Source organism: Mesoplodon mirus (genome assembly GCF_964341445.2).
Source record: "Mesoplodon mirus genome assembly, chromosome: 3".
Lineage (NCBI taxonomy): Eukaryota > Metazoa > Chordata > Mammalia > Artiodactyla > Ziphiidae > Mesoplodon > Mesoplodon mirus.
Window position 1 is genome coordinate 150,506,825 of NC_138978.1, and position 13,609 is coordinate 150,520,433.

The 13,609-nt window shown below is 46.4% G+C and overlaps 1 protein-coding gene across 10 annotated transcripts in view; it reads right to left on the bottom strand.

The window, feature by feature from the left end:
- The window catches only part of SRGAP2 (SLIT-ROBO Rho GTPase activating protein 2), a 240,028-nt gene extending 226,556 nt beyond the window's left edge, over nt 1-13,472 (bottom strand). For 6 of the 10 annotated variants that reach the window (XM_082614407.1, XM_082614405.1, XM_082614406.1 and 3 more), the window contains exons 1-2: nt 13,337-13,472; nt 10,976-11,584 (exon numbers count right to left, since the gene is read on the bottom strand). In XM_082614407.1, coding sequence (XP_082470533.1) covers nt 10,976-11,042 — 67 coding nt within the window. In that variant the 5' untranslated portion in view covers nt 11,043-11,584; nt 13,337-13,472. The remainder of the gene's footprint in view (nt 1-10,975; nt 11,585-13,336) is intronic. The other 4 variants (XM_082614412.1, XM_082614411.1, XM_082614410.1 and 1 more) reach the window with 1 other exon arrangement.
- Nucleotides 13,473-13,609: the final 137 nt, after the last annotated feature.

Genomic DNA, 13,609 nt, shown 5'->3' on the forward strand with positions numbered 1-13,609 from the left:
ACCCAGTTCCACATCCATGCCACCTCCGCCCAGTTTGTCCCAGACCAGATGTCAGGGATTAAAAACCTCCTACTTCCTTATTCTATAATTTTAATTTAAGACAATCACCCAAATTCCATTTTCTTTTTCTTTTAAATTCAAGTTCTGCACACAACATAAATTTCTATAACACCCAGCGTTACACAAGTTCCACCTCTGGCCCATGACCATTGATGGGGAAAACCATATACACCAATATCAGGAGAGAATTTTCTCACTCTGTAAGTCTCTGAGCTTACTGGAAGTCCTAGGTTTAATATATTTATCCTGATTAAAGCATTTATTGTCCCTAGTAACCCAGTCACAAGTCCACCTCCAGGTCAATCAAGTAACTATCCCTCACCTCAATTTCTCCAACTGTGAGGCTCACCTTTCTATCAGATAGTGACACCTAACCAAGTGTCACTTCAGATGCTCTCCAGAGCAGCTGCCACTGTGCCACCACAGGGGTCCACGCTCCATGTGTGCAGCAGCCACAGAGACATGGCAAGCCCTGGGGCTGGGGAGAGTGTCATTCAGAGAATACAACGGGTTTTGTACTTACAAGTGTGCCTGCTAAATAGGGGCAAAACTGCTACCTTCAATATCTTAAATAAGCAAAACTAATGAACCATGAAAGCTGGGGCGAGCCTTAGAAATTTTCTGATTTAACCCCACTTTCCTAGATGAGAAAGCCAAGGCGTAGGCAGATCAAATAGGTATATATTAGGAAGATATTTAGAACACTGCATTTAGAACTCCTTTTCGCATCAAGATACTAGGAAATGAGAACAATCAACTAAATGTCCACGGCATTTCATAGTTTCAAAGGCATTTCTAATGAATTATTTCATTGGAGCCTCACAACAATGTTGAGTGGGCCTGGTTTCCCACTCTGCCTTCATCACTTACTAGCTGTGTGCTCTGGAGTAAGTTATTTAACCTCCCTGTTTCTCATCTGTCAACTGGGGATAATAGTAGCTACCTCATAGGGCTGTTGGGAGATTCATGAGTTAAGACTACACGTAAAGCACTTCAAACACAATTTAGACATAAGAAATACTCACTAAATGCTAGCCATCTTCATCATAATCACCATCACCATTAGCCAGGGCCAAGAATTGTTGTCCCGATTTTACAGATGAGGAAACAAACAAGGAATTTTGAGACCTGAGGTGAGTTACCCCCCAAATCACAGTTGTAAATGGCAAAGCCAAACTAGAACCAAGGCTTTCTGACTCCAAATCCAGCACTCTTTCCCAGGGAACCATGCTGCCCTGTAGTTCAGTTTGTTATGGCCCCAAAGAAGTATTGCTCCAAAATAGATATCTCAGTCAAGATGCTTTCTCAAACAGCAGCTTGCACATCTGACAAGATCTGGCAAAATTCCCCTCACCCCCCTAAAATAAATAAACACAAGAAAAAGACTAGTGGGGAAAAGGAGCAGATCTCCAAGGGGTTTCAACGCTTGGAGAAATTGGTGCCAACTCTTCAGAAACAGGATGTATTTCTTAAAGCTCCTGGCATATCATGTCTTGGCCAGCTCACGCTCCTGGATCCCTTTGTTTTCTGTGCTTTGTCTTCCTGTGGAGCCCATGGCTGGTGAGGTCACCTTCTCCAGGGTGAGCACTCAGACCCTACTATGATTTTGAAAGGCCGAATCTGGGCTCAGGCAGCAAAGACAAGGTCCCAACTTTCATGATGCCTTTTGGGTCACCTGCCCACTGATTAGTGCATTTTTAGAAGAAAAGGTTAAAAAAAAAAAAAAAAAAAAAAAAAAAAAAAAGCTCTGCCTTCTCCCTAACAGATGGCATCCTAAAATACTCACAGAAATGCAGAAATGGAGGAGGTGCACTTCCCAGCTGCTCTTCCTTCCTCATGAATGTATATTTCAAGTTCAGAACCCTTCCTTCACAATGTATAAATAAAGTCAAGGCTACTTAATACCAAATGACTAGAAAAACCAGCGGGGAGAGTTTTTCTGTTGGTCACTTTGGACCTTTCTTCCCCTTTTACCATAGACCATGCAGCTGCTTCTAATAAGGCAATAGCTCTCTCCAAAACCATGCCTCGAAAAAGTATCCCAGCAGTTCTTCTTCAGGTCAACTCTGTTTTAACTCCTGGTCAAAACAGACCTAAACTTTCTCAAATTTAGACCTGGAATATCTGTTTTAAATGATGAATAAATCCTGGACAAATGTAGAACGTGTTTTTCTTCAATTACAGAAAAACCTTACTTTTGTTTTAAACTCTTTCAAATTTCAGAGTTAATATTTTCCTTGAATTTTAAGGAAAGACATGATGGAAGAACTCAAGTATAGCTCTCGGGCAATGACTCTAAAGGAGCAGAGGGGGTAGTAAATAAGGAAAAACTTAACCCCATTGGGGAACCTCCACAGCGCTACATAGTTTGTACTTGTCCCTGTGTGATGATAATATTCACAATGTTTAATCTACTTTGAATTTCAAATAACATTAACATAAGGAGAAGTCTTGTTATTGGAGTAGGAGGAGAAATGCAGAAGCAAGGCATCCTAGCACTGTCAAATGCAACCTCAACTCAGAAAAGGTTTACATTCAATTTATAAGTATTTATTCATTTCCATGCCAGAAGCTGGACACATGGAAATGAATAAAAGACAATTCCGTCCCCCAGGTACTCAGCTAGTTATAAATAATGAGGTGTAAATGAAGAGATTACAGTGTAATATGATGAGTGCAATATACAAATACGCACAAAGACACTGCTGAGGAGATGCTGAGGGTGGGCTGAGTAACCCTGTGCAGAGATGCTAAGGAATCCTGCTTGGGATCTTGCACAGGGTCACTATGCAGAGAATAGGAATAAGCAGGGAACACTTCCTGGAGGTGGTGACATCTGAGCTGGGTTTTAAAGGATAAGTTTTCCAGGTTCAAGGAAAAGGACCCATTCTAAACAGAAGACACAGCATGGATAAAGCATGAATCATGAAATAACATAATGCAGTAAGGGAACGAGAGGCAGTTTAGCCTTCTAGTGGTAAAAAATGTGATCAAGGTAATTGGGAAGTGATGGATGTAAACAGTCTATGCTATGACCTTAGCAGAACAGTAAGTTTGGTTTTTTAAAAAATCACTTTGGTGGTACTATGCAAGATATATTATCAAGATCAGATTAAGAAACTACTTCTAAAAAAATTATTTGTAGTAGTCCAGGTGACTCATTTATGCATTCATCATTACAGCCAGTATATATTTACTAAGAGCCACCATTTAGGCTGCAACACTATTCTAGACATGTTTACTATCTGAAGGGCCCCCCCCCATAGTAAGCGTTACTTATTTAGCATTTAATACTTGTCATACATGGAGCTAGCATTTTACACACATTCACAATAAACCGGCAAGGTTGGTCTTATCTCTGTGTCACAGAAGAGAAGTTGAGTGAGCAAGGATATACAGCAAGCAGGTGATATTGACAAGATTCCGACTGAGGGCTACTTCCAAAGCCTACGCTCTTCACATTGCACTGCACTACACAACCTCAAACCATTCCTACCAGAAGTCTAGCAGTAGAGAGAAGACTAAAAGACAAATATTTAAAACCTAAGACGGTACAAGATCAATGCCATAGCGCTATGTGAATGAAGTAGAGAGAAGGGTCATTTCTGATCAGTGTGACCAAGGAAGGCATCCCAGAAAAGTTGAGCTTTACTAGAAGGGTGAGATCTCAGTAGGTGGAGATGTGGGGCTGAGCAGGGAGAAAGAGGTATTCCATGAACAGTGCTCAGAACTTAGACTCTGGTGATGGCCAAGGTTCTAACTCCTGTTCATTCACTAGTTGCAGCCTCTGGGTGAGTCGCTGAATCTCCTCCTACACCTCATTTTCTTCATCAGCAAAATGGGATAAAAACAATATATTCCTCCTAGAATTGGTGTAAGAATTATGAAATAATTTATGTAGAGTATTTAGCATAATGCGTAGTACATTAAGCCCCAAACAAACAGCAAAAATATTAGTTAATAGTATATGCGTCTAAAGAATGGCAAATAGGGAATTCCCTGGTGGTCCAGTGGTTAGGACTCTGCACTTCCACTGCTGAGGGCCCGGGTTCAATCCCTGATTGAGGAACTAAGATCCCGCAAGCCACGTGGTGTGACCAAAAAAAATAAAAATAAAGAATGTCACATAGTGCCGATAGGCCTCCAGTCCTTTTAAAGTAAAATGAAAAAGTATGGTTGACATGATAGGCTGCAGCCAGATTGAAGACCAAGTAATATTCACCTTGGAAAGTTGGTCTCTATTCAACAGACGATAGGGAATCAATCATTAGAGGAAAGAAGCCATATTCATAACACTCTGAGCAGATCTCCCATGGGAGCCCCCAGCCCCTCCCCTTGGCATCTGGCTCACTTGTGACCAGTTTCAGAAGAGGCCTGAGGCCCAGGGGACTAGTTCAAGCAAGGACTATAGGAAAATAGATACTGTCATTCTTCAACTTGTAACGTATCCAAGATTTTTTTCTTTTCTTTTTTCCCCTGTCCTGTACCCTCTCTCCTAAACATGGTACTAGCTGAGACACAATTATTAACACAACTTCCCTGGGAGATTGTTTATTTTTATTTACTGAGGTTAAATAAAGTTTCCAGGGACCAATCTGGGTAGCTTGGATCATTATTTAAAACTTGGTAATATCTGGCTTTTACTTATTTATTTTTAACCTAAAGTCATTTCTATAATGCAGTATTATCTTACTCATTTATTAACACATTATGATGAAGAAACTTTGTGATGGTTTCATTCACTTATCTTGATTGTGATGTTTTCATAGGTAGACAATATGCCAAAACTTATCAAAGGTATATCTCAAACATGTGAGGTTTATTATATGTCAATTAAACCTCAATATAGCTGTTAAAAATACAATAAAAGTTTAGTCATTCACATAATTATTAAAAGGTATAAAATTAATACACAATGCTTATACTACCAACATAAATATATACTCATAATATGAAAAGATGTATATTTAAAGGTTAATTCTAAAAATTTAATGAGGACAGGTGATTATATAGAAATGTATACACAGGCCTGTAAAACTTTGGTGTAGAGGACATTTTAAAAAAATAGGAATATACCTATGTTCGTGGCAGCATTATTTGCAATAACCAAAAGGTAGAAACAACCCAAGTGTCCATGGATGGATGAATGGATAAACAAAACGAGGATTATACATACAATGTCCTTAAAAAGGAAGGAAATTCTGACACATGCTACATCCTGGAGGAACGTTTAAGACATTATGCTAAGTGAAATAAGCCAGTCACAAAAGGACAACTACTGTATGATTCCACTTATATGAGGTACCTAGAGTTGTCAAATGTGGGCAGGGGGCAGTTGTTGTTTAATGGGTACAGAGTTTCAACTCTGCAAAATGAAGAGTTCTGTGGAAAGATGGTGGTGATGGTTACACAACAATGTGAATGTAATTAATGCCACTGAACTGTACACTTAAGAATGATTAAGATGGTAAATTTTATGTTATGTGTATTTTACCACAATTAAAGAGAGAGGGCTTCCCTGGTGGCGCAGTGGTTGAGAGTCCACCTGCCAATGCAGGGGGACACGGGTTCGTGCCCCGGCCCGGGAAGATCCCACATGCCGCGGAGCGGCTGGGCCCGTGAGCCATGGCCACTGAGCCTGCGCGTCCGGAGCCTATGCTCCGCAACGGGAGAGGCCACAACAGTGAGAGGCCCGTGTACCGTAAAAAAAAAAAAAAAGAGAGAGAGAGAGAGTTCCTACACATTATTGTAAAATCAGTAAAAGTGTTATTTTGTAATTTTCAAAGACATTTTTAAGTGCTCTCATTACTTATTTTTAATTCAAACAACTTTGAAGGTAACTCTCCCAGATTCCCCAAAAGGCCAATTCTGTAGCTGACCAGTTAAAACTATTCACTTGAATTGTATTACCAGTAGAAATCTAAATATCAACTTCTTTTTCCCTACAACATGACATCATATTTTCCTAACAAAGCCCTCAGAGGTCTAGGGTCTAAAGTAATCACAATTCCCATGAAGAAAACCTCTCTTCTGGAAGGAGAACCCTACAGGTGTCACCAGCAGCCCACGTTTATCTAGAGTGAACAGTGGGAGTTTAGGAGTCAGGGGCTGAGCACCTGCTGATTTTAAAGGGTGTGGACCCTACATATCAGGGCCAGGTCAGACCCCGTAAACTTCAAAACAGAGAAATGATTAGGGCTTGTCTAGGCTGTCAACCTGTGTGGTGCATAATTACCAGATGGGCTTCTCCAAAGGAAATTTCTGTTCCCATTCCCCAAGAGAATGCCTGAAATTGGAAAAGTTAAGGACCCCTCACAAACCTTGTTTCTAACCATTGCTACTTTGCAGAGCACACAGCATCCCCAGCTCCTTGCCCACCACCTTCCTCCAGGGCCTTTTAACTTGGAGATAGAGCGTACAGTACTTTAATTTTTCCAAGAGCTTCATTTTCTTCCAGGAGCTCACCTTACTTAGAGTCCTATTTTCCCTGAGCAAAGGAAGAGGTGCCTTCAATCATCTCGCAGGAAGATGATAGCATCTGCTTGGGGATTCCAACGAGATGTTTTACTGCAGCTTTTCACAAACTGATTATATTTAAAGCTCCCTTGAGGAATGGGGGCTGGGAGGAAAGAAGCTTCGGAGAAGACCTTTGTTGGCAGGAGTGAAGAACCGCTCACACCTCCCCGGGGAACAAGCTTGTTTAAATATCAGCAATCCGCATTCCCAAGTGTGTGTACACACACAATATGTCTAAAGTTTTAAATTTCATCTCCTGCTCTGAAAGGGTCCTGAAAGGGTTAAACTGTTCCAGGCAAAGGCTTTTCTATCAAAATGCTCCAGATGGAAATTACAAAATTTCACTTCTCAGCTCTGTGGTGCTCACGCACTGTTCTTCTAAAACATTTAAAAAAAAAAAAAAAAGACAAGACCCCTAATGTTCTCAAGAAAGAGAATTTGACAGCTCAGCACACAGTGCCACTCTGTTTCAGATGATTCCTCCTAGAATATTTGCATTAACTGTCAATCTCAAGTTTTCTGGGGGACAGTAAAAACTCAAGGTGTGGAGAGGGTACAGGAAAAGGAGCCTTGAACAAAAGACAGGACAAGAGCTGGGAGGGTTTGCTGTGATGTGAACTCATCCAAATGCCAGCTAGATTACCACCTCTTGTGATGGTGATGCCCTGCACCTTACCACCTTTTGCTGCTCCAATCCCAAAAGAAGCTAACTAACTAGAGGCCAAAAGGCCTCAGGTTATGACCATGAATCTGACCATGAATCTGTCAAGAACTTGCCGAGATTAATGTATATGAAGCGCTTTGTAAATTGAGCCATGTACAAATATGAAGAGTATTATTGCTTTCGAGTCAGAGATTGAAAGGCATGAACTTTCAAAGGAATCTGAACACCCACAAACCAGAAACAATGATGGTTTTTAAGAAGTCGGCTCCAAGGCAGGCTAAGGAGTCACGCCCTTCATAAAACCACACTGGGGTAGGGTTGGGGCTGCAGTCTCAGAAGTCACTCAGGGCACACGCAAGCAGGTGGTTTAAAGGGACCCAAAACCACAGGATAGACAGGGTCCCCCAAAGTCCATTAAGGGTCCCCTTGATTCAAACCATTCTGACTGAAAAGCAAGACGCAGGCCTCTGGTCAGAGACATATAGAACAACAGCGGCCAACAATTAGACAGTTTACCTGTTCATTTTACAGAATGGGAAACTGAGTTCTAGAGGGTTTAAGTGACTGAACCAAGATACCTTTCACTACTACTGGAGGAACTTAAACTAGAACTCAAGTTTCATCCTAGACTTGTTTCCTATCACTATAACGGGCACTTTGGGAGTGAAAAGGCAATGCGGCCTTAATGGTCATCCCATTTCAGCAGGCCTTACTGTAATTGAGCATTTACAAGTGCCAGATACTGTGCTAAATGATTTTGATATACTAGCTCATTGAATCCTCACAATGACCTTAGGAAACACATATTATGTCGCCTATTTTCCAGGTTAGGATCCCAAAGCTTGGACAAGTCAGGTAACCTGCCCAAGGAGCGAGGCAAGCGAGTGACAGCACTGAGATTTAAACCTGGATCCCTTTGACTCAAAAACTCGCGCTCTTAACCACCAGACCAAAAAAGCAATTTTCTTTTTTATCTTGGCATCTATAAGAGAAGTAACACTGGCGGCACTATGAGTCCCACACAACACATAAAAAGCTGAAACATCATAAATCTGTCCAAGGGCTTCCAGCTAGTAGGGGAGCGGAGCCAACCCAGAACCCGGGTCCTTTGTCTCCAAGTTCTATGATCTTCCATGGAGAGCACAGACTCTAGAATGCAAGCTTCATGAGGGAGAGGACTTTTTCTTGTTCACTGCTACATCATCAGTCCCCAGAACCCATTGAAGGCACTCAGTAACTAGTTGATGAATAAAGAAGTGGAGTCCACCTGCTGTGGTTTGGCTGTGTGACCTTGGGAGGGCTTCTTTATCCTCTCTAAGCCTCAGTTTCTTCGTGCAGTGAATAGAGGATGAAGTAATATTCACCTCCACGTATTAAGTGAAGATTAAATGAGACAATTCTTATAAAGCACTTGGGACAGGCTGGAACATAATGACCACCCAAAATGTAATCTATTATTATTATCACTTACTACTGTTATCCATTGTCAGACTTTGGCTTCTTAAGTCTTTTTTTCCCTACTCTGGTCAAATGATGTTTCATAATAATTATGAATAGAATAGAATAGAGAATTGGGAGTCAGTAACCTGCTTCTAGTTTCAGATCTACCACCATCTAGCTGTGTGACCTTGGACAAGCCTCTTTATTTCTCTATACTCGCCTCAGCTGTAAATGAGGGACTAAACCATTCAAATCAGTCTCTTAAGCATTCATTGGGCACCTTCTCTGAGTAAGACATCATGCTCGGCCACCTATAAAATTCTATGATCCTGAATAGTGCTAATGAAAAGATATCAGTACAAAGCAAAAGAGTCCCCTGCTTGTGGCAAGGGTGAATGAAGACAAACCCCAAATAGTCAACTGCATTACATCATCTCAATGAGTAATGTTTGTAAATACACAAAGTATTTAATTGAGACACTTGTGAGAAATCCTTCACCAATACAGAATCAGCAGATACAGTTCTATTAACACCTATCAGTCCCGAACCTTCCAAAAAATATACATGTAAAGTCATTTTGCACCTTAGTCAAATGGCGTGCTTCTGGAGAGAAATCTGGGAAAGTCAAAGTTATTAACGCTCCCTATGGCAACAGTTAAGAATAGGATGTATTAAAAAAAAAAAAAAAAAAAAAAAGAAGAATGACATATCTGGTTAAAACTGCAGGGGGGAATTCCAGCAGCAAACTGCAGTGCATCTGGACAGGACACTGAGGCCAGTGGCTTATTGTTTACAAAAAGAGGCCCAGATTATGGACAGTGACAAGAGGCCAAGACCTCAGTTATACCTCACAACCACACCTCTCCCAATCCCAGTTCAACTGAAGCTATCCATCAATCAACTCCCCCATCTCTGTAATAAACCCACCAATATTTGCAGCCCAGTGGATAGAAGGTCCCTCAGGGCACCTCCAGCATTGACCAACCTGATGACATTAAAAAGATCCTACAGGCACAGTGGGGACTTCAAACTACCTTCCAACCTTCCAAGAGATAAAGCAGCTGCCCATTTCACACTCTAGCCCTACTCGCACTCCCCGCAATCATTAGAGGGGAGGCATGGCCCTTCCCAAGTCCTCTAGGATAGGAAAAGGCCTTCTCACATTGGTGCAGGGAAAGAAGGAGGGGCCCCTCCCTCTGTACTCAGAAACAAAGGAAAACCCAGAGCTCCAACCATGTGGTGTAACATTCAAGGCCACCCACCTCTCCCACTACCCAGCTGAAGTCTCAGTGAGCTAGAGCCACAGGGCTCTTTCCAGTGACTGGCTAAGAAGGGACGGTGCCTTGCAGAACCATATGCTGGGGCTCTTTCACAGGCAGGAACCCCTTCTATGGGAATTGCTGGTTGAAAAAGGCTATCTGGGAAGGGGTTTGGATTCATGCACCAAGTCAGGCAGTGGACTAGATGGGCTAGCAGGTCGCTTGCTTTCTCTAGGTCCACAGTTTGCTTTACCCCTCATATGTTTGCAGAGAGGTAAGCAGGCCTTTAACAGCATGTATTCTGGAGCAGAGGACAACACAGAAGGGTTAAACAATTATGTCTTCCCATTCTCCAGACTCAGCACCACCCAGCAACAACCCAACTCCATTCAGGTTTAGGTGAGGGCGGAGACCGGGTGTGAGTGACCTTATTCTTTCTGTTCTCTGATCTCTGAATGCAGACAACCAGAGACCAGGCAGGTACAAGGTGCACCCAAGGTGGCCAAAGATTTTCTGTGCCTGAGGCCATAGCAAGTGTCATGTTTTGATATAGTGCATCAGAAAAAAACCCCTCCTCTCCCAGGGCTCTCCAAATGGTACACCTTCTCAAGGTTGCCTTTCTCTGCCTGGACTCCTCTTCAACCTCTGAAATAAATTCCCAAACACCTGTCAGATTTCAGTTGTCCTTCAAGGAAACCTGACCCAGACACCCAGAGGCAAATTGCCGCCTTTCTCTCTCCAAGAACCTCCTGCCCCTCCCCCCACCCTATTTAGCCTGGGGAAAAGGACTGCCAAAATAATGGCCAGCCCTACAGACAAATCTAAAGCCCACTCCGAAAATTCCTTTCCAGAGCCTGTGGCCCCCGGCATGGCCAGTCCCTCGGAGGCTCGGACCCACGTATGAAACCACCTCTGGGGTCAGCCTGCCCCCGCCTGCTCCACCCAAAGAAATGAACATCTTGCAAATCAGGGTGGAAATCCATGTCTCAATGGTCTACAGAGAATATGCATTATGCTATTTTTCAAAGCCCTTACCTTTGACCTGAGTATCGTACTCTGCTATAATCTCCTTATCCTTTTTGAATTTGGCTGGAGACGTCATGTTTTCCTTCTTTCTTCCAAATTCGAATTGTGAATTGATAAATCCACGGGAAAAATCCAACCACCGAAATCAATACCTCCAAGATCGCTTCTCCCAAGGGCAGAAGGGGCCCCCCGCGGTGGTCTCCAGCGCTCCGGGGAGCGCGGGCTGCGGGCTGGGCAGGCGGCTACGGCGGACACATGCAGACGGTGGGCGCTGGGGCCGGCGCGGCGGCGGTTGGTTCCTGTGCTAGAGCCCAAGCCGCAGCCTCAGCATTAGCCGGGAGAACTGCAGCGCCCGGAGGCTGGCCTGGGGTCTGACATCAACGACACAGGCGGGGAGTGGAAGTCCTTCCGCACAACATGGTGTGGGGGGCGCGGGGATGTGGACTCGCCCAGCTGGGTCCCCGGGAGGGAGTGGGTGCGTATCGGGGTGCCGGGGGAGGGCTGGGCGTGCTTCGCGGTTTTTTGTTGCACAGCCTCGAAGATGCTGCAAATCAAATCCCAAACGGGAGCCGCAGCAGCGCAGACTGGATCGGAAGTCGTTTGCTCCGGTTCACTTGCCTGTAAATGCAGGGAAAAGAGGAGGGGGCGATCAGCCCCAGCGCAGATCCTAATCGATGCGGGGGTGGGGTAAGGGAAGCCGTTTCCAGCCTGGCCTGGGCCCATTCATCTCAGCCAAACGCCGCCCGGCCCGCAGAGCCCGGCGCAGCGAGGTGGGGAGGAAGGAAGCTCCCTCCGGATTTTGTTTTAAGGCTGAAAGAAAACACTTTGGAGCAGCCGCCTTCGAGGGCTTGGGGTGGGGACTAGCGGCGGGAACGCGGGGCTCCGGGCGGGGACTGCGGCACCTCGGCGACCTCCCGAACCTTGCCAGCGCTGGGCAGCGGCTACCGGAGGGAACCCTCCCGGCCCTGCCTCTGATACGGCCCCCGACCCCCGGCTGGGGCAACTCCCTTGACTTAAAAGGGGATCAAAGCCAGGGAGGGACAAGCCACCCGGGCACAACTTTTCTTCCCCTGCGCCCCTCCTCCCAGTTGTTTTGTTTTTGGTTGCTAGCTTCTCTTGGCAGCAAAATGTTGGGGGGTGAGGGGGGAGTGATCTGCAGGAAAAAGCCTGCTCGGCACGGGACACATCCAGGAAAACAATGTGGTCGGCAGAAGCAGGAAACGGGTTAGAGGCGAGGGTCGGAGTCGGGAAAACCGGGAAGGCGGGGGGTGGGGGGCGGGGGGGGGGGAGGAAGGCAGCCACCGCCTCTCAGGCCATCCCCAATTGGTCACCCAAGCCCAGAGATCCCAGATACCGCACCCAATCCCCGGCTGGGGTTGGGGGAAGGTCGTTGAGGGTCGCAGTCCCGACTCCTCGCACCAGGAGGTACCCGAGGAGATCCCGCTCCGACCCAGGCCCAAGAGGTGGGAGGGACTGGGACGCGAGTGCAAAGCCGGGCGTCTCGCTCCCGGACGCGCCGCAGCGGCGACCCTCCCTCCTTGGCCGCCCCTTTCCCTTTCCGCGCCGGGAGTCTCCCACTTCCCGCGCCTGGAGAAAGGGCCGCACCGAGGGAGGAACAGGGAGCAGAAGCGGCGTGGTGGTTCAGACAGGCAGGAAGCGGGGAGGGGGGTGAGAGGTGGGGTCCTGAGGCTGCACGGGAACCGCGGATAACTGGAGCTTCTGCACACGCTTGATAGTTGAGGAGAGGGCAAAGGGAGGATTACCTTGGGGGTGAGGGGGAAGTTAGGAGACTATCGTGGGCCGCGATGTTACATGGAGTACTAGGATATTAGCAACTTTGGGGACCCAGATATAGGTCTGGGAACGGGAGTGCGTGAAGAGGAGCCATTCCGGGCGGGCCGGGGGCTGGGGCAGGGGAAGAGCCCCGGAAGCAGTGCGGAACACCCATCCTTCTGGGTCCAGGGCTGTAACCCGACTGTCTGCCAGGACTTGGAGACAGAGGAAGAGAGCAGCCGATGGTTACGGGTGATGCCAGCGACGGTTGCCCGAAGGTGGACCAAGGCTGCCAGTGTGCAGAGGACTTGGGGAGGGGGCTGGGTGCAGACTGCGCGGCGGCATGTGAGCCAAGGCAGAGTCCCAGGCAGTACGGTAAAGGGCGGAGATGCAGTCCTAAAGAAGTATTTGGGCTGTACTGGGAGATTGGGAGTGGGTCAGGAGGGAGGCGGTCTGAGGGATTTCGGGCGTCAACGCTAAGGCGACGCCGAAAGCAGCATCCGCGCCCTCTCCTTCCCGCCTCTGCCCGGATTTGTTCAGTCAGGGCTCCAGCTCCGCGGCGGGGAAGAAGAAAGGGGAGAGGGAAGGAGCCTTTACCTGGCTCTGACGCGACGGGTCCCGGGCCCCCGGCTCCGCTTCCCACTCAGAGCTCTCCTCCCCTCTCTTCCCCGCCACCCGCGTCTACGCAGATCGGTCCCCCAGTCCCCTGAGGAGCCTCCGCCAACTCCGCAGGACCCCGCCGGGAAGCAGAGCCCACCCCCTTGCCAATCACCGCCCACTTTCTATCGACCGATGGGGCCTGTAGCCAATAGGAATAGGTGATCCCAAGAGGCTAGGAATGAGGAGGAGGGGCTGGCGAAACTTGGAGGT